Below are 22,700 nucleotides of genomic sequence, written 5' to 3' on the forward strand. Positions count from 1 at the left end.
CCAGCTAAGAAAACCTTTCAGTGACATTTAAGCACTCGGACTGCCTTACAGAGCTCCCTGCTTTAGTATAAGATCACAATAGTTTGCGGTTTTCTCACTAGCACAGAATTCACGACAATCACGACAAAGTCATTTCTGAATGGACAGTTTATTAAGGCTTGGTTCCTTCTATAAAGAAAAACCAAGATAGATCTTTTGAACAGGTTATGCTCACTACAACTGCAGTCTAGAAGGTAATCAATGTTTTAGTTAATATTTCATGTCATTAATCCTTTTGTAGTGTTGATACATGTACTTTCATAGCTAACCTGACGTCCCTCTATTGCAACAAACATTGTCTTGACAGTTATGGTTAACGTGCATGAAAGCCCTATACTATAATCAAAACCGGTTCATGCTTCTTGAGGCAAAGACAGCTGTGGCTGCGACTCAGTCTTCGGTGGCATCCTTTAGCTTCTCACCTCCCCCCTGACTCTACGCCGGTTGGAGAGAGCGGCGTTGGTGAAGGCAAACATGTGAAGGGTATTCACCGTATTGCTTGGGATCAACCTAGCTATTGATTAGTGCAGGTAAAAAGGTGAGGGGTATGGAGAAGAAAGCATCCTGTAAAGAGGTCAGTTCTCTGGATTACAAGGGATTTAACGGGCCAGGTAAAAAAACCACAATGCAGCTCCACACATCTAGAAATACGGTTGTGAAGTATATGGTTCATACTCGCACCCGAGTGACCTCAGCAGAGTGCAATACTTCTGCCATCTCAAGATTATAACGGGGTAAACTTCTGAAAATCAAAATAGAGCATATAACACACACACACACACACACACACACACTTACATAATCTGAAAAGACCAAACAACTTCACGTGAATGCCTTCAGGTGCAAAATGTCCACATTGTTGGTTTCATTTCAACTATTAACAGAAAATTGTGAATTGGGATCTTATTTGATTCAGGTTGACATGAAGCCACATCAGGTTTCAACTCCTGGCACAAATGCACAAACATGTCAAAACGGGAAAAGATCCCTCAACATGAAAGAGGCAGCCACGTCTGTTCGCAGCGTTCCTCTCCACATCATGGAAATCTCACAGTCCACAAAAAATACTGACGTGACATTTTCAAACTAATTAAGGCGAGAGAGGACCTGCTGATCGCAACAACAAATAAACTGCATTATAGCCTTGAATACTATGAAATGACACGAGAACAGGGGGACACCGACCTATAAAAAGGACCGTTAACTAAACATCACCACTTTCACCTCACAGACAAGCTGCGGGATGGATAATGGTTTAACATTTCCAGCAGACCTCCTATATTTCAGCTTGCCATGCATGGGCACACACATCTATTAGTGACTTTTTTTTTTTCCTCAATCCAATCTTTTCCCCCCCGATTAACAGATATGAAAGTACTTTACTGTATCATAATCAATGGTTTCAGTCCACAACAAACTTATTTTTGCAACAACAACCAAAAAACACACAGACCACATTTCATTCTTATTTTTTTCTTACTCGATAGTAAATCAGTTACATTAATTTTTTAGGTTATACATTTTTAGGCTTTCTCCATGAATATATAGGCTCCTACGTTAAAGCTTAGCATTACGACCAACATGACAGACTTAGCAAAACCAAATTTAAGGGGGAAAAAAACAAAAAAAACATGAGGATTAAGACAGAATGATGGTGAATGGACAAATGTGTGAACCCTCCCCCCCATTTTCTGGAACAAAAATGCAAAAGCAACATTTCATTCAATGTAGAAGTTACATCATTACATAATTCTGATTATAAAACAATTTAAAATGGTGGATGCAACAATTCTCTCAGACTGGGTTGCGTACACAAGCAGAATCTCCTGACGAAACATACAAAAGACCCCTTCAAGACAAACGTAAAAAAAAGCAAAGCGGAGGGGTGTGAAGGATGTCAATAGTACAATTTTTGACTTAAATGGTGAGAGTTCTGGCTGTGGAGGACACATCCGTTATTTCGTTCCCAGAGGCCTTTGCAATTCCTCCTTAGAAATGTCTCGAGTCCTGTGTGACTTCACACTATCCCTGATTTCTCCAGCAGTGTCACTGTTTGAGCAGTTCTTTTGAGAAGTCACCAATAATTAGAAAAAAAACATTAAGGCTCCAGAAAACAGGTTTCTGAAATGAAAATTGTCAGTAGTAAGCCAAAAAATAGAGATTTTGTCGATCTGAATGAAAAATAGATAAACCATTGAAGTTTTATTATCGCACAGCTCCAAGTCCGACATTGCCTTTGGGATCCTCCAACCCTGTTGGCACAGTTAAACCTCTGAAGCATGGCAATGATGCCCCCAAATGGACAAATGGGGGCAGGACACATCCGTTCCTGATTGTACTGAAATATAAAGTGGCAGATTTTTTTTTTCTCCATGGTGCAGTCAAACCCTGATTCAATTGGAAAAAAGAGATGGTGGGGGCAGGAGAGAGAGAAAACCAGTCTGGTGAGAGAAGAGTACGAGATGGAACGGGAAGAAAAACAAAACAAAAAAAAAACTGAACTAAAGAGTGTGGTGGTGGCTAGGAAATACATTAAATCAGCTTGTTATCCCTGCACAAGAAGTGGGTGGTACATGGGGCAAAAAAAGCACAAGTCTCGACAATGGCAGAGATTCACCAGGATTAAATAGAAAAAAAATGAAGGGCTTGGTTGCATTTTCATAATCTTCTGTCTCTTAAATCAAAAGTTCTAGTGTAACTGTTGATCAAGCCAAGGATAAATGTCTTCTATTGTTTATTCCTGTTTTGGCGCTCCTGTTTGGAAAAACAACAAAAAACAACATTAGACATACAAACATTAAATAACAGCACAGTAAAATGCAAGATATTTTGTTGAGCAGAGGTCCACATGTATTTATTATCTAAAATTTCACCTTCACTGCGTGAACAGCACAATTAAGAGCAATCATCAATAGCTGTCAGAAAAAGCCCTTAATTCTCGAGGGATAGTCAATGACACTAACAAGAAAATAGTTCTCTTACCTGATCCAACCGAGAGCGGTTCTGTATCTGAGGAGGTTCAAAAGTCTGTCAAAGGGAGCAAATAAGCAAACAAGAGTAAACAGAGAGAAAAACAAGACTTAGTCTCACAGACATAAAAAGTAAAAATAAAAAAGTGAGTACGAACACGCTTATATTCTACTCTACTCAAAAGGTGACAAATACATATTTTTGGTGTATTTAAGGTAACAGTGAGATGACCTACCTTGCGCACCTCCTCCTCTTCTTCCTGCCTCTTCTCATAATGGGAGAAGTCATCAAAGATGGAGGTGGTGTGTTTGTAGGTGGTGATGATCTTGAGCACCTGCTTGGCCTTCTCCAGAGGAACCTCCTGGGTGTCACGGGAGTTGGTCACTGGCTTGTTGTCATTGTTCTCCAGGCGGATGTGGCGCAGCTGGCTATTAGGCACGTCCTTAACAAACAACCAGTCCACATCAAATTTGCCCTTCCACTTGTCCTGTGCCCAAACACCAGCACTGGTGCCATAGTCCACTGGTGAACGCATCTCTGCCACGCCGCAGAAATGACCACTGCCATTGACACTGAACAGCAGGTACACGGGGCCTTTACCGTTCATGGCTCGGAAAGCTGAGTCCAGCCGCTTGTTGCCATGCTCCGTGCTACACCAGATCGAGTACTTGATGGAGCGGTGGATATCATCCTCGGAGTAGCTCTTAATGATGAAAACACGGCCATTCTTGAGGTTCCATTCAAATTCCTTGGGGTTGTAGCTATGAGAGGCACGCAGCTTGTCCAGAACTGGGTGGGACTCTGCACCAGGTCCCTGGCTAGTAGAAGTTTGGGGGCAATTGCTTCCACTACCAACCATACCCATCATACCACTACCGTCTTGGCCAGGGCCACCTTGCCCGTACCCTTGGTTACGGTTGCGTGGGGCAACCCAGCGGGTCTGGGGTTGTGGGGGCTGGGTGTGGTTTTGGTAGGGCTGAGGTGGCGGCTGATGGTGCTGGTGATGGGGGGGCTGGGGCTGTAAGGCCATAGGCTGCATCTGGGGCTGCACCATAGACTGGGGAGGGGGGTGCTGCATGTGTCCTTGCTGCATGGGGCCTTGAGGTGGCAATCCATGAGGCAGGCCAAGAGGCTGCTGCTGTTGCTGCAGTGGAGCTGTGGCTACTTTAGTCACTGGGCCCTTGTCCCAGGTCCCAATGTTCATGTTGTGTTTGATGGGTGGTGGGGGAAGAGCTCCCCCTGGATTAGGCATCCCTGGCTTCACCTTTGCTTTCAGCTGCTGTGGCTTGGCGGGCTTGCTGGCAATGGCAGCCCAGGAGGTGGGTTTGGATGGGGGCATTCCAATAGGTGTGGCTCCGTTCCCTGTGGCTGCCACTGCAGGTCCACCAATCACAGATCCCACAGCTTTGACTCCTGACCCCTGGCCAGTGACATCCCCTCCGATCTTCAAGCCAACCATACCCTGCTCCAGGCTGTTCATACCAGGGGCTTTGTTGAGGGTGTCACTGTGAAAGCCCGTCTGACCATCAGGCACCAGGGTGCCCCCCAGGGAGCTGGGAGGATAGCTGTAGCTGCCACCGTAGGCCGAATTTTGAGTCTGCTGGCCCTGGGAGCCACTTGTGCCCCAAGCAGAGAAGGCAGGGTTTTCGGGGAAAAAGTTAAACCTGTGGGGATAGATGCTGCTTCCCAGGCCCCCCGGCTGGCCAAACACTGTGTCCGGCATGAAGTGATGGTCTCCATTACTCAAGGGTCCATAGGGGGTCAGGTATGGAATAGGGGGGTCTCCACCTGTGGACCAAGGAGCTTCACTGAGGGGGTACGGAAATCCAATGGAGGGGGCGTAGTAGCTGGACAGGTAGGGGTCGGTGATGGATTGGTAGCTGTTGTTCTGGATGGAAGAAGTCCAACAGGGCCATTAGCAAGTGACTTACAGTTTTACATACATCAGATCTATAAATTAAATAAAATGGTTCTATCCCTATTCTATATACACTTTATAAACTCTTAAACAGGTTTCTAATGTTACTTAACATGAATAACTAACTTTATTTGCATCTATTTTAGGGTCAGTCAATAATTTAACATAACTTAAAGTCATTATATATATCTGCTAAAACTATCATCATGTTATGTTTCTATAAAATGTGAAAAATTTGTTTTAAACACAACAGGAGTTTTATAATGCTTAACAGTAGAAATCTGTTCAGTGCTTTAATAGGTGATGTGTGCACACATTTGTCCTATTAAAATTATATACATGTAAAATATTGAGTTTACCTGAGTTGATTGACCGGTGAGGTATGGCTCAAAGTCATTGTCATGGACAGTCTCCTTCTGATGCAGTGAACCATTTTGCACTGCAACAAAACAAAATTACATTAATATACATTTAAATATACATGCATGGAAGACAGGGTTCTATTTTTTTTTTTTTTGCCACAGATAGCATATGTGGTTTTAGCTATCAAGGTGTGACCTAAGCTTAAATTATTATATTGCAGAAAATTTATATATATATATACACATACACACACACACACACATATATACATACATACATACATACACACACATATATATGTGTATATATATATACACATATATACATACATACACACACACACACACACACACATATATATATATATATATATATACACACACACACACACACATATACACACACACACACACACACACACACACACAGCATATTTCATTTGTTTAGCTCCAACACAGCACATAATAGATTTAAAGATATCCCTATGACGACACAATATCATTAAAATATTCTATCCATAATATTTCATGCAGAAAATTGTTTGTTTTCACTATTATGTTAGTGTTATATTAAGATTTACTGATGCTCATCTACCGAATATGATTCACACACCCATTTAGTACTCTGTCCCTCTTGTATGGGGACGAGTTGTTAAAAAACAAATAAAAAAAAGAAAGAAAGGAAAGTAATCAGTGAGCCATGTCAGACAGCCCAGTGGCCCTTGAGACAAGCCTGTCCTGGAGGTGAATCAGCCTGTGGCCTACTGCCAGCCAGGCAGGCTTGTAAATAAAGAGAATAACCGTCACTCCACCTCCTCCAGCAACTGCAGTAAATCAAAGATGACTTAATCATAAAAATTACAATTAAGAGGCTATAACACTGTGTTAGTGAGGATCTGACAATGAATAACCAGTGACCTAAATCATTCTGCATAACTGGTTATAAGGTTAAGGGGAAGCTGTTATGCATGTTCCGGTCATATATTTTGCCAAAATATGATTTAAGGCATTTGTTTCAAATGGTTTGCAAATATTACAGCTCGTGCTTGCCACTGTTCCATCGACAGAGAAACCTTCTTTCCTAGTTTAGTGACCTTTTTCACTAATGTAGCAGGAGGTGGACTATGTAATGTGTGCAAACCAGTGAGATTGAGACAGAACCAGTGTAGTTATCCAAATGTTTAAATTTGATTGAGACATCCTTTTGTGCAGGGGTAAAAACTTTTCAAATTTTCTTGATTCAGTCTCCTGTGATGCCACAACTCACCTTTAGACGCTTGTCCCTTTGATCTCTGCATCCATGTTGGATCATGAAAGTAAGAAAGGATACCACATGGTTATTTTCAGTTGATTTGAGATTTTACACACAATTTGGGACTGAGTACAGCCCCTTATGTTACCAATGTGTTACTCAAAAGCTGAACATTAAGACAACTTCCTGAGGAAAGACAAAACATTTTTTTCTAAACGTTAACGTTACTCTACAGTGAAAGCTATACATACTTACAGTTGGCCATAATAGTTGATGTCATTTATTTGGTGTTACACACATCGGTAACTTAGTTAATCAACCAACAAACGTTACCACAACATCGCTAGCCTAACGTTACATATCCCTCTCAAAACAGCTTTATAAACGCCAGTAGCATTATAGCAGCTTGTAACACAGTTTGCCATAATATGCTGAATAGATTTGGTCAGCCTAGACACCATGCGGGTAACGTTATTTGTGACACCTTTGTTACAAAGTTAAGCTTCACTTAAGAGTAAAGTTACGATAGCTTGAGGCTCTGTTTAATTCGTTCAGTGTTAGCTTCAGGTTTTATGTATTCAGCCATAGGTGAGGATTTGTTTCTACTACATTAGTAGCACAAACACATGGTCTTAAAGGTGCATTTCACATCGGTTTGCATGCTAACGTCTGAGTGCCCCTTTTCTTAAATGCCCATTAAAGACATTTAGCCGTTTAACGGAATGTAGCTAACATGCTAGCTACATGCACCGGCCAACGCTAGTGCCTAGCTAGCACTTCCGAGGAATAGCCATAGCCCTGCAAATCGTTAACGTTAGCAAGTAGCTAGCTTGCAAGCTCTCTACAAGCGAGATACATCGGCTTTCCTACCTGAGGGTCAATGCTTGTGGCAGACATAATTCATTAAGCAAGTCCCTGGATTCTCACAGAGCCTGGGCTTGTGACTGGATTTCAAGCCCCGTGATTTGAAGGCAAGTTCACAGCTTAATTACAGTTAGCTTTGTGGCTAGTTGTGCCGCTTAGCGTGAGGCTAGTAGTTGTAGCGCAGGCTCAGCTGTATATTTTCCGCTATGTGCACGTATCCCAACTTCCACAGTTCAAGTCTGTCGCCTCGGATACTGTGTCCAAAAGGAGTCAAGTCCTGGTACAGATTTTCAAGTTAACGTTATGTGTCGCCGAATCGACCTTTCGGATGTTGGATGTTTCTATCCGAAGGTCGCCTTTTACTTAGTCTTTATTATTCCAGAGAGAGAGAGAGAGCGAGCCCTCCTCAGTTACGTTAAAGCCCTCTACACTTCCCCAATGGCTGCTCCATCCGGGCTATGAGCCGCCGTTGCAGTTCACGTCGATCCCCGCGGGGTGGCAAAAGTTTGGAGCATCCTGTCTGGTATTTTACAGACTTAATATAATGTGTGATTTAGCTAGATAACACAAATATAACGAATCAATTCAACTGATAAACATTTAAAAAGTTTACTGTTCCTTTTACTGACACCGCAATCTCTGTGGGTGTTAACAACGCCGAGGGGGGAAGTTAGGCCTATCAGCAGACTGTGCTTGTTTTTCTACAGGGACCTTAAGATCTGATAGTGTTTAGTTAAGGGCAGTGCTCATGTGAGACTTACTGGAATGTGATAGATGAAACTAGCTTCAATAAGGGCACAATAAATGCAAATATCAGTCAAACCCCTCGTGGTTACAGTCCACCCTGCATCCAGCTATTTTGGGGCAGGCGACCCCACTGAGAGATGTAACGTTAGGCTACTTTGTAAAGGATTTGTGTTGGGCATCCGACTGTCATGACAAATAAACTGTAGTCAGGGTGTGAGTTTCCCAGTGCCATGCATGTAGCACATAGCAGGATTCATGACTAGCAATTTAACATGAACTGGTTAAGTTCTGGCCTGCCAATAGGTTACAGTAGTTATTACTCTCTTTCACCACCAGGAGGTAGCAATGATGCACCCACAGCCACCTAAACTCTGTCAAAGGTCAAACCTATATCCCACTGTTTATAGCTCTTAATTTTCACAAGCAAATCTGACAGTATAAAGTGCCAATAATTTCCAGTCTTGTTTAAAACATTTGGTCAACAATGAAACTTCCAAGTATTATAATTATTGTAGAAAGAAATGTCATGATTTAAGTCTTCATAAAGCTTTTGACACACACAACAAATCGCACAAATAGGGATAAAAGGATACACCCTTAAGCTAGTATTATAGCTTATTGTTCTTCTAAGGAACACAGCTTATTATTTTATGTTTTTAGTAACTCCTTTATCAATCTGACAAAGGCGCTTGAGGACACACACCCCCAATAGAGAACATAGGAGTCAATACTTATAAGATATACATGGAAAAAGAGCCACTTTAGTGTTACTGTAATACTTTGAAAGGTCAAGTTTTCTTTCTTATATGAGATGAAGTTTGTGGGTGTTTTTTGAAATCTGGCGTGTCCCTGATGAACAAGCACCACAGTGCTTTGTGTATTCTAGAGCTATAGGTTAAAATGGTTTTCTGGTATTCAGTTGTAAGCTTTTCGGTTGTAAGAAGTGTCCTTCTTGTCCGCAATGGTATTTTTTAATACCTCCGTAATACTCCTTTTATAGTCATAATAGCTGTAAGGGTATGCTTCTGAAATGCTCTACATGGTTTTTCCTAAGAGGCGGAGCAACATGGCATGTTCAGGCTTTCATTCATTCAAGGATCAATGAGCATACATTCTGGCATTTGGTGGCTTTTCTGGAAAGCCGTCTCCTGTAGGCCGCTGTGCAGGCCCCCACAGCTGATCATATTATTTCAGCTGGTGTGTTGCACTCACCTTCAGTGCGCGCTCCACTATGGACCGCAAAAGGGATGACTGGCAGAGGACAAGAGAAAGGAAGACCTACGTGCCACAGAATGACGGATGACAGGAGTACTATGCTGCACATCCTCGAGGAGCCTCAGATGCGACGAGAAGGGGAGAGGATTCGAACTTTTCAGAATTGGCCAGCAGATGCACCTGTCACATCTGGAGACCTGGCCAAGGCGGGCTTCTTCTTTCTAGGCCCCGGGGATAAAGTCCAATGTTTCTGCTGTGGAGGGATTTTAAGATGTTGGGTGCACGGGGACAGCCCAGCCATCGAGCACAAGAGGCATTTCCCCACTTGCGGTTTCATACTGGGCCGAGCTGTGGGAAATATTCCACTCCAAGTTGGATCCTCCGACTCTGTGGACGGCCAGCTGTTGAGTCAACTCCAGAGAATGACTATGGATGACCAGGGCACAGCTGGACAAGCGGTCTACCCAGAGATGGAGGCGGAGGATTCCCGGCTCACCACTTTCCACAACTGGCCGACAGAGGCCTCAGTCCAGCCAGATGTTCTCTCCAGAGCGGGATTTTTCTACACAGGTGCCTATTGTGTCACTTTAAAGCCTAAAACCCTTTCTGCCCTAATCATCTGCTTTACATTTGAGTATCCGTGAGTATATTTCAGTGAAATATTCAGCACTGACCCAGTCACTGCTAGAGTGACCTCTCTTTGTGAGAGAGTTCATGGTACAATTGTCCTGCTGAGTCATGATGTTGTGGATAGAACAACCTGGACAAAGCTGGGGCTGCTAAAGAAGTAGGGTCCCACAGCTTCAGGCAATACCCCATAATGCAACCAATACAAAATAATAAAATAACTTTACAATGAGTAAAGTGTTTGTTGAGATGGTGTCAGAGGAGGGTTATTCACCTTTATTGTACAGGACAGGTTTTAGTTTAGTTTAGTTAGCTCATGAGATTGATTCCTTGTACAATTTGCCCTATATATTCATCTTTAGTTTTTTCATTTAGGATAAAGGGAGTGTAAAGCGATGTTCTGTGTTCAATTGTACAGCTGTACAGATTCACTGGGCTCCTGGCATTAGAGTCTTTTCACAGTATTCCTGTACACCCTCACAGGTCACGGTGACAATGTCAAATGCTTCTACTGTGATGGAGGGCTGAGGAACTGGGAGCCAGGAGACGACCCCTGGCAGGAGCACGCCAAGTGGTTTCCACGGTAAGAGCAGGACTTGTCACAAGGCAGATATAAAGACATCAGTTGAACACATCATTTGCCTAAATGTTTTGTTTTTTTATGTACTATACAGTGTCATGTTTTTGTGTTCTGCATTCATGCTTTACATATTATAAAACAGCTTCTTTACATTTCTCAGATGTGAGTTTTTGATCCAGTCAAGAGGGCAGGAGTATATCAGCAACATTCAGGATGCTCATTTCCATCTGGGTGAGACTATGGTGAGAGCCTTTATCCCTCTTATCTGCTCAGAATAAAATCAGTTTGGCATATAGCTCACAATATAATCGCACACTAACGAATGACAGTTTGGCACTGCTGCTTTTAAATCATTCAGGGCTTTCTTTGTAAATTCAAAATGTGACAACTTTTCCCAGGGTGGATCACAGACCTCCACAGGCAGAGATATCGGATCCAGAAATGGTAAGTCATATCAAATTGAAACAAGGCAGGGAATGACGGGTGTGTACCAAGAAACTTTATTCCTACCTAATAGATGTGTATAACAAGATATTAGCCTGCTTTGATGCTAGTAATTATCTTTGTGTATCCTGCAGTGCAAAGAATCAAAGTGTCAACATGCAGTCTTGCTTGTTCATACAAAAGCGGAAAGCTGGAGCAAACATTGTGAGTTCCATCACAGGTTGTGCAAAATGAGAAAATAAAGGCCACAAACCAGTTGATAAAATCATTCTTAGATTAACCTGGTCGAACCATTCTGGTTAAAACATGGACTTGAAGGGTGAAAGCATACCTTGTACCAGCACTACTTAAAATCAGAAATTAAAGACTGAACAGACTATCTTTGGAAGAAAGCTGGACCTGCTGAAAATTAAATAACCGCACTCTCAATCACCTCAGCTAATGTGTGCTATGGTATTGCAGTAAGTTGGGAGTTAGAAAACCACTGAACTGTTGCTCAGGGTGGCAGGGCAGCCATGAGAGGGCAATTATTTCATACACCGTAACAGTTTGAAATGTTAAATCCATTGCAGAAAGCAAAAATTAAGGCTAAATTGTGTTATAAATCAGTTTCCAATATAACATAGTAATTAAGTACAAATAGGCCAAAGGTTAATGATAAATGTGCCTATGAGTTAGGGTTCAACATATTTTGCATATTATAAGTAATCAGTATTATTAGACAATCATATATTTGAATGCTATATGTAAGTCAATATATTCATATAATTATGTTAGTATATTCATAAAGTCTTTCTACTATATTAACAGAAAAGTAGTGTGCCAGAGGTGACTGTGGCTGGTCAGAGGCCTACCAGGAATGGAGGCCCAGGGGAATTCCCTCTTCCCCCGGCCACCAGTGAGTCTGGGGTTAATAAGAACAAGCTAAAGTCAGCAAAGGAAGATGCCAGTTGCAGAGGCAGTGATGCAACCATTGTAGGAGTAGGACTAGGAGTTGAAGTGGGCAATTAACGACTCAAGTCGGGCTGTAAATATGGATAGGGAATTACAAGGAGACACTGGGAAAGTGAGGGAAAGGCACGTGCCAGGGGCAGAGTAGAGAGGGAAGATGTGTATATAAAGCCAGGCCACAGCCACCCCAGATTCATTTCTGCATGTTTGATGCGAGCTCACCTGTCACCAGTTGTAGAATAAAGGCTATCTACAGAACCGAAACTTGTTTTTTGTTTGTTACCTGTGCCTTTTTGGGTTTTCGGTCCTGCATTCAACAAACTGTCTTTCCATCGAGCTTCGTTTATTTTACACCCTACACTATATTGACAAAGTTGCGCAATTTGTCATTTTATTTACCCACTTATCGCATTGATAGCTTATAGTTTAGATAACATCTAGTGGATATGTCAATGTTTTTTTGCGCTGTCTGTGGCTGGTCACTGGTCTTTTCCTTCTCACTTCTTCCCTTCTCTCATCTTCCAGATATGGTGGGAGGTCTGGGAGCTTCCTCTGTGATGCTTTCTCCCGTGGTGCAGACCGTGCTGCAGATGGGCTTTGAAGCCAGCCTGGTGGAGAGTCTTGTCCAGACCAAGTACCTTTTGACAGGCCAGCACTACACTTCTGTATCCGACCTGGTCACTGATGTACTGCAGGCGGAGCAAGAGGACAGACAGAGGGGGCCACAGAGCAGAGGTAACAGCCAGCGGTGGAAAGTCACTCTGTACTCAAGTATGGCACATAAGTACAGTTCTGTGGTACTGGTACTTTACTTGAGAATTTCCATTTTCTGCTACTTTACACTTCTCCTCCATTACAGTTCAGAGGGAAATTATTGTACTTTTGACTCCATATTTATTTGACAGCTATAGCTACAAGTTACTTTTCAGATTAATATTTTACATAAAACACATATCATGACCTTATAAAATACAACACAAAACAAGTGGTTTCCAACCTTTTTTAGCTGGTGATCTCTTACAAGAAAGCTGCCTGGTCTAAATGTATGTAAAGTAGTTAGCCCCAACTTTATCAGCTACAGCAGAAACATGCTGCAAACACATTGATGAATCCATATTAACAATCTATTATATAACATAATATAGTCAACAACCATTTCACTGAAGAACAAGTACTTTTAGTTTTGATAATTTAAGTACATAAGTAAGTAAGATTTTACATGCAGGAGTATTTTGGTACTTTACTTAAGTAAAGGATCTGAATACTTCTTCCACCACTGGCAATGGCCGACTAGAGAATTAATTTTGATTTAATAAATTAAAATTAATAATTAATAATAGTCCAAATATCACTGTTACAATGTATGTCTTGAGTTCATAATATGTTTGACTGTCTTTGTTTTCATGTTTGTTTCCTTTAGAGCCAGAGATGAGGCAGGGCTCCAGTGCTGGAAATGTGAGGACACAAACACCAGTCAGAGAGAAAGGTCAGAGGTCTACACCTATATGGTTTACAGGAAAAGGCAACTTTTGTGCTTATAATACATTTCATAATCAATCACACAGTTAAACTGCTGACATATGATTGCTCTATCCTGCAGCGATTACACTTAAGACACAACATGTGTGTGTGTTCATCTGTTTTTCCTGTTGTTGGTGGTTTCTCAAACAGTGAAGGATCCCAGTCCAGAGGAGCTGCTGAGGCAGCTGCAAGAGGAGAGGACCTGTAAGGTGTGCATGGACAAACTGGTGTCCATCGTCTTCATCCCCTGTGGTCATCTGGTGGTGTGTGGCGATTGCGCTGCCAGCCTGCGTCACTGCCCCATTTGCAGAGCCGTCATTAGAGGCAGTGTTCGCGCTTTCATGTCCTAAGGCTGAAGTGAGAAGGCGCTGCTACACAGGTGGTGCATGAGTGACCTTGGGTTTCCTCGGTACTCATTTTCCCCTGTACTGATAAAAAAATAGATGATTGCTGGTGGCTTGATTTGTCAGAGTTTACCGCTCATTTCCTATAATAAACATTTTAAGCTTTTCAATAGCTATCTTGTCATTATGAATGTCAGAAGGTGCACTTCCCTAAGAGCAGATATGACAGTGTTTACATACATGGCAAACTGAATGACACACATGATCATTAAAAGAGCACATTCTTTTATTAACAAACACCTATTTACATGAACACAAAGCACAAGTTCTGGATAAATAGGATTACACAATCAGGTCACATGGGGCGGGGCGCAACACAGGACACAAAATAGTAGAGAGAAATACAAAAAAAGGAGATCTTTTCCACTTTCTATACAAAGAAAGAGAATTATCTACAAACAGGTGGAATCTTCAGTGGAGACTGGCACATACATACACAACCGTAAAAGGTTTCAACTAATTTCCAGTTACTGGGGTTTAAGAGGCTGTATTGCACTGAGAGGAAGACTTGTTTTTACATAACGATTTTAGTAGCATTTACTACTAATACTGATTATGTTTCCATATGCTGTGTGTTTTCACTAATCCATACACCAGTTAGCCTACCAGGAGTGTGTGAATATTAAATTATTAAAAGACAATAATGACATAAATTATTGCATCTTGCCAAAAAACAAGAGATGTGACCAATCAAATCAAAATGGTTCACACTCATCATTCTGAAAATAAGCCAGCAGAAGTGGTCGGATGATTTTCAGGATCTTAACAGCGTGTGGACTGTATCTGGCAGTGAAGAACATCAAATATCACAGAGCAGGCTATTTTTAGGTATGGACAACAGACAGGGAACAAAAAATAAATACTACTTTGTTCACAACTCCTTTGATTAAAAATAAACCAAGCAGACAATTTTAAAGTTAGCACCAAGAAATGCTGTCATCAAACAACTAACATACTGAAAGTGTTCTGGATTCAAATGTAGTGGGTAAAAAAAAAAGAAAAAAAAATGATAAAGAGTGTAACATTCAAACAACCAGGGCAAAACGCTGACTCCTCCTACATGACAGTTACCCAGCAAAATTAAAGTATATGAAGATTTACTGTTCTCTGCACACACATAAAAAAGGTGCTGACAAAACATGGAGATTTATGAAAGAGCATACCTGTAGCAGAAGCTCAGAAGCCTTGCAGCTTGTACATGAACACTTCCAACACCAGAGAGCAGTAGTGATCCACACAAACAGTAAGGCGCCAGGGAATGTGACTCAAATTGACTTTAGTCAGAGATGTTGACAAAGGGATAATATTAGCTAAAAAAGTGCTATGAATCAGTGTAGGAGATATGACCTACGTGTGTGCACTTAAAGAAAAAGATGCGTTACGTTGCTGGATAAAATAAAATCAGCAGAGTCGAGGACATCAGTATCTCAGTTACTCATTAATATGTTATACACACACTTACAATACAAACCCTTTAAAAAAAACATGCTATAAAACAATCACAGCTGAGACTGTCACCACTGAGGAGCTAAACTGTTGAACTGACAGGAGACAGCGCTCCGGTTCACTCGGGTACGGCCTTGCTACTTCTACACCGGAGACCGTACCCATACATTTCAACAACGCTGTGTGCAATACGAATAGCGAAACAATTTATATTGTTTTCTCAAAGTTAAATATATACGCTGTGTAACCTTTGCTTTGAGTGTGTGTAATGATCACCCCCCTCGGCAGCCCGATGTGTCAGTAGTTAAGAGGAGACGAACTGAAAGGAAAAACAGAAGCTTTCAGCACATCTTCTAAGAAACACCTGACACTTCAGCTCCTGACTCGGCTGTTGGTGAAAACAGTCACAATAATAAGACTCCAGACATAAAAAGTTAAGACTCCCTGTGTTTGAACACCTCTTGCACGCTAACGCTCTTTTGGCATTCTTATTAGTTCACATTTCAATCTCTAAATCCAAAACACACCCCGTTCCCACTTGTTTCATTATTTACATTTTCTATTTTTGATAGATGCCCCTGTAGGTTTGGTGCTTTTGTTCCCTTCCCTCCCTCTACCTCCTCCTCCACTCCCCTGCCTCTTCCTGCTTTTGCTCGTGTATTTATGCACAGAGATCCTGGCCTAAAGTAAACAGGCAGCGCACAATAGCTCATTCCACAGGCTCCACTGTAATTCAGCCCTCCGGCCAAAATCTGATCCAAACCAGCAATAACATGCTAAATCACTGAGTCCTCTAAGACACAGTACCACAGACTGGGAATGCTGGGCAGTCCCTGATTACATACACAGTGTATTTATAGGCTGTACATGTTCTATATGCATGTTCTTGGGGAGTATGAAACCATTACAGGCAGGTCACAGCAATGGGACCTCAGCAGAGAACTCAATACAAAGAAAATGATTGATACTTCCCTAAACACACAATATGAGGCTTTGTTACACTGTAATCCCCCCTTTTTCCCCGAACCCGTCATCCCTCCCTGGAAAACAATGGACCCTAACTGAGAAGTGTTGGCTTTTCTGGGAAGCACACCAGTAAATGACATGTTTAGAGTACTGAAATCAAGAAGGGGAGGAATGTCTGGCGTGCCCCGGTGCACTGGGGCATTTGCGTCAAAACAGCCATTTCTTCTCCGTGGGAATTTGCTGTGTCACCTCCCTCGATGGACGTTCTCCTATTTACGTAGACCTGCCGAGAACAGAGACATGGGAAGAGAAAGCAGAGAGTTAGCGCTTGTTGGGCGACACAGACACTTTTTACTGACATCCACACACACACACACACAGATGGGAGACAAAAACTTCCTCCCTCCCATTATAGACGGAGCTGATTAAACTGTCAAGAAGCTAATAAAATATTCATTTCATGTTGGCAGAGAATTATTACATGGCTTCCCAGGCTTATTGTTATTAAGTTCTCTGCATAACCTAATTGATTTATCCAATTCTAGACAGACTTTTTGTATGTTTTGCTCCATGTGCTTCGATTAGTAACTGCCACGCGGAGTGGGGACACATCTACACTACACACACAACAGTGTCGTGAAAGGCTTTCATACTCCCTACAGGACTCTGACAGGATGTAGCATGTTTTAGGAGGACGTTTACTCCCCAGACATGACTCAAAGCTCCAGATACTGAGCAGGCAACCGTCCGCACAGTCACTATGAGTCAGTGTTGTTCTGTAACATCCTGGATCCTGGTCAAATACTAAAACTGCTTGGAGCAAGCGAGTAAGTGGGCCTTGAGTTGAGATTATGTTGTAAAAAAAATTATACAGTTTCAGGGAAAATTGTGAGTATGAGACCTTGAAGAGGAAACAATTCCATGCAAAGCAACAAATAGACACAACCCAAATTGGATGTGACCACAAAAGGCAACGGCTAGTGTGAATATTCACATGCACGTGCTCCTATGGCCACATTTTAACACACATGGACACATACAGTGTCATGACAGCACATTCATACTTACTGGTACATGGGCTTTAAGAGGAGATGAGATGGTTTCTCATTGACATGGTAGAGTGGGAATGGGTCAAATCCACCAATAAAATCAACTGAAAACAAAAGGATTAGACACATACATTATGGAGTAAATAAAAAGACAGACAATAACAGAATAAGATGCCGAAGCAAATAAAAAGACATGCATGACCAAAAACAAAAAAAAGCTGAATGAGAAATGAAATGGAAAAAAAAGAAAACAGTGGGAACAAAACTATTGCAGGGATGTTGAAAGGAAGTGGCTTGCCAAGAACGCTACAATGTTTTTTTCAGTTTTAACTTTGACAAATAAAATTCTAGCAAATAAAATAACTTTTTTTTCCCCCATCTGTGCATCTGCCTGGAGCCAGAGGCAACGCTCGGGAACAGGTGAAAGCTGGCCAGCTGTCACAATAGCGTAAGCCCTTTTATCGCTCCAAAACAGAGGTGACCTTCAGCCACGGACCGAACGCTCAACCCTTCCTGTTTAATTTTCTCACTTAGAGTTCAGACTCCAGGCGAGGTGCTGATGAGGCACGAAGCGAGCGATGTGTCGGGCGAGAAAGAGAGAGACATGCTGGTAACCGAAGCACCGTGTATTCCTCACAGAGGCACGTTGATATTTTTGAGATGAAGGAGAAAGGCTTGCGGCTCTTCAGGGGGAACACAAAAGGCTGAGAGGGAGAGAGGGGAGAAAAAGAGGGGAGGACAGGGGCGCGTCACGCACATCGGTCTGACTGACAGAGGGCCAAAGAGATTAGGCCAAAGGAGTGCATGTGAAAGAGGCCAGCATGTACAGGAGCTGAGAGCCGTCTGTAAACACCGTGAGGGGAAGAAAAAAGGAGAAACTGAGATTGAATCTGATTCAGTGGAAAACGACACCAAACAAATAGCAGATCCAAGCTGAAGAGGACAGCTACAATTTTTAATGGGCAGATCTGTTACTTTCTGGGAACCAACAGCTGGGGGGGATCCTGCCCTGGTTTCCTATGTTTTTCTGTTTCATCTGGACACACACACACACACACACACACACACACACACACACACACACACACACACACACACACCTCTTCCCTGCTCTTTTCTGTACCAGTGATTTTCTCATTATAAGCGGGTGGGGATTCATTCCCTGCCATGATAAACTGTGCGGAATACAGTTAGATGATAATGATGGTTGCCATTTTTAGGCGCACTAGCAGCTCTAGGGATGGCAGTGTCGGCCGGTCACTCTGACTGTCAGGTCTGTCAATCAAACACTTCGGTTCAGAGTGAAATATCATGACAACTATTGGATGGATTGCTGTGAAATGTGGCACAGATGTTCTCTAGAGGGGGGATTCTAATGACTCTGGTGATCTCATCCAGCACCACAAATAGGTCAAAAAATTCCTGTCATGTATCCCTCGTGCAGCATCCACAGGAAAGCAATTTAATAATTTCATAATTAGCAGGAGAGATCACAGCGTATCCACCATCTTAGAGCTGAGAATCTGAGCCTCAACAGGTGCCCCTGTGCCAATATCTGCTCTTATTCTAATGAAGACATTGTATGTGTCAAATCATTAGTTGTTGCACTTTATTAAAAGCGTCATTTATAACCCTGAGCTCTATCCCTCCTCCATACTGTACGCTGCATGTCAGCCAGTTAATTGCATCTCCGTCGTTGAGCCTTTTCCTCATTAATTGTTACACACACTGGTCTGACCCTGATGTTGAGGTGGATCTTCTATGCAGCTCACCGAACCCTGAGGGTCGAATATTTCTGGTTTCAACAGTAAAACTGAGCATTTGGAAAACACTAACATATGTTAGGTGATATCTTGTGATGTGTTGCACGTTTGGGGAGTGTTTGAGACTTCTTTATACTTGCTTTGTAAACAACCCTTTGAAAATGGATGTAAAAAGCTGGAGAATGTTCATTTTCAACAGATGCTTCAAGCACTTTTCTAATATTTTGGCATTTCAGTGAAGAGGGAAAACTTTCAACATGAAACAGTGTATTCAACAGTCCTTTCTCTTTTGGATGGTGGCTTTGGAAACAGATTTTGGCAGCTGATCGGCGCATTTGATCCTGTAATGATGGAAGGGGCAAGCTTAGTTTCTTCCAGGCAGAGGGAGCAAGCCAATTTTCACTCGTGTGGACACAGGCAAGAAACAAAGGTATGTAGGTCAATACTTAAAGGCATCTATGTGGTACCCCTAAACTAGCATGGGAGTAATGTAAGATGATTATGTTTCTGTTCAAGTGGAAACTGGCTGAAATCAGAGGACCTGTAATGAACCAGCAGAGATGCTGACAGTCAATCTACAGCGTACTGCTGTGTGAAATGGCTGGTGAGCTGACAGTGAAATGAAACGCAGACATGGAGATATAAGAAAAAAAACACCGGGAGGGGGAAAACAGGGTTTGTGAGAAGAAAGGAGCGTAGGGTGGGAAAGATTGAGAAAAACAAGGTGAGACAGGGCAGAGACAAAGATGGAGAGAGAGAGATAAAGGGTAGACAGACTTCAGAGCTTGCCTGTAAAGCTGTAAGTGGTGAGTTAAGACCATAGACTGTATATAAAAAGGTTAAGACACAGTTGTGGTTCTCTCTCTCTCACACACACACACACACACACACACACACAAGCGGCATTTAAGGGAGATCCTCATAGTTGGCTCCATTCTGCAATACTACATCTCTGTCCTCACACACCATTACACAGCCATCATTGCAATCCAGGCTACTCATTTACTTTAAAGACCGGTCTGGCTGTTTTATGCTCAGTTATTTTGCATATGAAAACTTCAGTTACGTTTGAATGAGAGTGTATTTAAAGTTAATCATCCGTGAAAAGGCAGACCAGGAGAGTCTCTGGAAAGTGTGTCTAGCCGGATTATGTCTAAATGAAAATGAACAGGTGAGAACTTCGATGTGACAAACACAGAAAATACTGCCACTGTGTTTATTTTTCAGTGAATGGGTATTGGTATAAAATGCTCATTATTTATGTCTTAGTCACTGCAACTGCCAATTTCCTGTTTGTCATACAATGTCCACATTGACTTTATTATATCCTCAGTCATATATTCATGCATTCATGGACTCAATCACATCCATAATCCATACGACTTCATTTATATAATAAAGAAACTGCTTGAAATGTGTTTCTGTCTGTCTGTTTATAACTGACACGGCTCCAGCAACTACAAATGGGCAACAAAAGGAAGAAAGTAGTTGGACATGATGGCAAAAACATGACAGTGAATATACTGTAGGTCAAATGTACAGTAACAAGTAATAAGCAATTGTAAATAATACGTAAATACTACTGATTATGTGATTTGGGGAAAACACACACACCTTGTGTTGATTATATCTTCAATTCTACCCACAGATGCATATTTGCCTAAAAATGCAGCTTAAAGGCTCGGCGCACCCACCAAGGTGTTTTCAATAACTCTGCCTGATTAGACCTGTAGTCATGTTGGGTGGAGCTATACTCAGAATTGCACTAAACTCTATGCACCAGTAAGAATAATAAAAGTGGAAGTTGTTCCGCCCCAACAGGTGCAACACAAATAAGAGGGTGAGCGATCTGTCAATCAACCACATGAAAACATTTGTGTGGATGGACTATTGGTGTTTCACTAAACAAATATAAACAAAGAATGTGGTGTAAAAGTCAATTAATTGTTTTAAGACAATTCATTATTTTGCAAGCTGGGAATCATATGATTCTGACATTTTTTCTAGATTCTAGTGCAATCTGCCATACTTTAGAAGAATGCTGATTACATTAGAAGCATGCATTAGAAACAAATCAATTTTTTTTTTTGCTGTATTATTTATTTGAATTTCACAGCAGACATTTTGAATTGTCACAGTTTCATTCAGTGAACCATGACAGTGTGACAGCAAGCCAACAACGCACAATAACAGGACCCAGAAATTGAAGCAGCTAAATAGTATGCAGCCAGCATTCATTCTATTATTTACACCTGTGCTTGTCCTACTGTGGTATGTCAAAATGTGTCCCGTGAAATCACACTCTTTGAATGTTCGACTTGTTTGACTTCATTTTAAATATCATTTTGAGGCTATAACATTAAAAACAAGGTGAGGATCCCCCCCCTCCCCCCCCTTTGATGTTTTGACCTTTTCACTCTTCTTACAACCTTAGGATACACTCCCACCTACTCACCCATCCATCCCTCCAAGTCTCTTTGTCTGCAGGGGAGGATTTTCTGGGGATGTGACTCAGCACAGAGGGCGGCAGCATAATTAGCAGACATGCTAAAGCGAGCTTATCCCAGCACTAGGCTTCTAACTCCATGACCTACTTTACAAAGAGGATTTTCCCCACCACTCACTCTGTCGGTGCGTCTGCTCACCACCGATAACTCAGTAGAAGAAATTCACACACAAAAATACACACAAACATCTATATGCGAACGGTTAGTCAGCTAAACACACACACACAAAAATGCACGCGTTTTAGACAGTAGGTACGTGTGAGCTTACATGCACACACACACATGCACTTATAATGTGACAAGAGGAAGAGAGCAAATCACATTGAAAGGGAGATCACACACACACACACACACACACACACACACAAAGCCTGAAAGCCATGTCAAACACTGAGCTGATGGTATATGATGCTTGTTATTCTGCCCATTGTGCCTTCTTGGGTTCTCGCGAGTGTGGGTGAATGTGTGTGTGCGCGCGCACACGTATGTGTTTCATTCCGCTATTTTTTTACACAAGCCTAACTCACTCGCCTCCCTTGAGAGTGAGAGAGTGCTTGTCGTGAGAGGAATTGCTGTCTTCTCTCCTTATTCGCGAAAAGCTCATCTTGTCTCATGTTATTTGTTCCCGCTTATTACTCCATCCCCTTTTTGCCTCCTTGGCTTGCTCCTGACAAACACCTCCCCCTGCTCCCCTTACACACTGCTCTTCCCGTCTTTCCCTCGCTTTCTGTCTCTCCTGAGGGTCCTCCCTACCTTTCTTCTCCTGGTGAGGCGCAATCAACGGTGAAAGTTATTGACCAGCAAGGTGCTTAATGGGGCTGATACAACGAGTGACCAGAGACCTCTAACTTTCTACAAGCACACCTCATTAAAGCTTGAAAGCTAGAGATGGAAGAAGAGCCAGCAAGAGAATTCTTAAACACACGAAAATTAGATTCTGATACATGATTATTCCGTCTACCTCTGAAGAAACCGGGAACAGAAATAAAGCATACGAGGGAGAAGTAAAGAGAAGGAAAAGTTCTGAGTAGGAGGAGAGATGCTGAGGCAGCCAGGGAGCTCAATGCAGAAACTT

At 42.1% G+C, this 22,700-nt stretch overlaps 3 protein-coding genes across 4 annotated transcripts in view; 1 reads left to right on the forward strand and 2 right to left on the reverse strand.

Annotated features, from left to right (window-relative positions):
• Positions 1-129: 129 nt before the first annotated feature.
• LOC119905388 (YTH domain-containing family protein 1-like) lies at positions 130-7,817 on the reverse strand. Its single transcript, XM_038722364.1, has 6 exons — positions 7,412-7,817; positions 6,557-6,581; positions 5,287-5,366; positions 3,245-4,897; positions 3,022-3,066; positions 130-2,793 (listed from the first exon to the last, which is right to left on the reverse strand). The coding sequence occupies exons 1-6, from the start codon at positions 7,436-7,438 to the stop codon at positions 2,767-2,769; spliced, it is 1,857 nt and encodes a 618-aa protein (XP_038578292.1). The 5' UTR covers positions 7,439-7,817; the 3' UTR covers positions 130-2,766.
• A 5-nt stretch (positions 7,818-7,822) lies between these two features.
• On the forward strand, positions 7,823-14,004 carry birc7 (baculoviral IAP repeat containing 7). The gene is made up of 7 exons (XM_038722365.1): positions 7,823-9,937; positions 10,478-10,577; positions 10,735-10,816; positions 10,973-11,018; positions 12,495-12,704; positions 13,390-13,455; positions 13,641-14,004. The coding sequence occupies exons 1-7, from the start codon at positions 9,400-9,402 to the stop codon at positions 13,838-13,840; spliced, it is 1,242 nt and encodes a 413-aa protein (XP_038578293.1). The 5' UTR covers positions 7,823-9,399; the 3' UTR covers positions 13,841-14,004.
• A 94-nt stretch (positions 14,005-14,098) lies between these two features.
• Positions 14,099-22,700, reverse strand: part of nkain4 (sodium/potassium transporting ATPase interacting 4) — a 48,723-nt gene continuing 40,121 nt past the window's right edge. The window contains exons 6-7 of one of the 2 annotated variants that reach the window (XM_038722366.1): positions 17,375-17,459; positions 14,099-16,589 (exon numbers count right to left, since the gene is read on the reverse strand). In XM_038722366.1, coding sequence (XP_038578294.1) covers positions 16,580-16,589; positions 17,375-17,459 — 95 coding nt within the window. In that variant the 3' untranslated portion in view covers positions 14,099-16,579. The remainder of the gene's footprint in view (positions 16,590-17,374; positions 17,460-22,700) is intronic. The other variant, XM_038722368.1, reaches the window with a different exon arrangement.

This window comes from Micropterus salmoides, unplaced genomic scaffold (genome assembly GCF_014851395.1).
Source record: "Micropterus salmoides isolate LMB-PRFRI ecotype aquatic unplaced genomic scaffold, ASM1485139v1 Ms_hic_scaffold_16, whole genome shotgun sequence".
Lineage (NCBI taxonomy): Eukaryota > Metazoa > Chordata > Actinopteri > Centrarchiformes > Centrarchidae > Micropterus > Micropterus salmoides.

Bases quoted from the DNA above. Each gene is read 5' to 3' on its own strand.
- LOC119905388 (XM_038722364.1), bottom strand. From the start codon at position 7,438: ATGTCTGCCACAAGCATTGACCCTCAG. The intron at 5,367-6,556 runs GTGAGTTGTGGC...GTTTTGTTGCAG, and splicing joins AAAGGGACAAGCGTCTAAAG to TGCAAAATGGTTCACTGCAT. The intron at 2,794-3,021 runs GTAAGAGAACTA...TTTTCCAAACAG, and splicing joins ACCGCTCTCGGTTGGATCAG to GAGCGCCAAAACAGGAATAA.
- birc7 (XM_038722365.1), top strand. From the start codon at position 9,400: ATGACTGGCAGAGGACAAGAGAAAGGAAGACCTACGTGCCACAGAATG. The intron at 10,578-10,734 runs GTAAGAGCAGGA...TACATTTCTCAG, and splicing joins CACGCCAAGTGGTTTCCACG to ATGTGAGTTTTTGATCCAGT. The intron at 12,705-13,389 runs GTAACAGCCAGC...TGTTTCCTTTAG, and splicing joins GAGGGGGCCACAGAGCAGAG to AGCCAGAGATGAGGCAGGGC.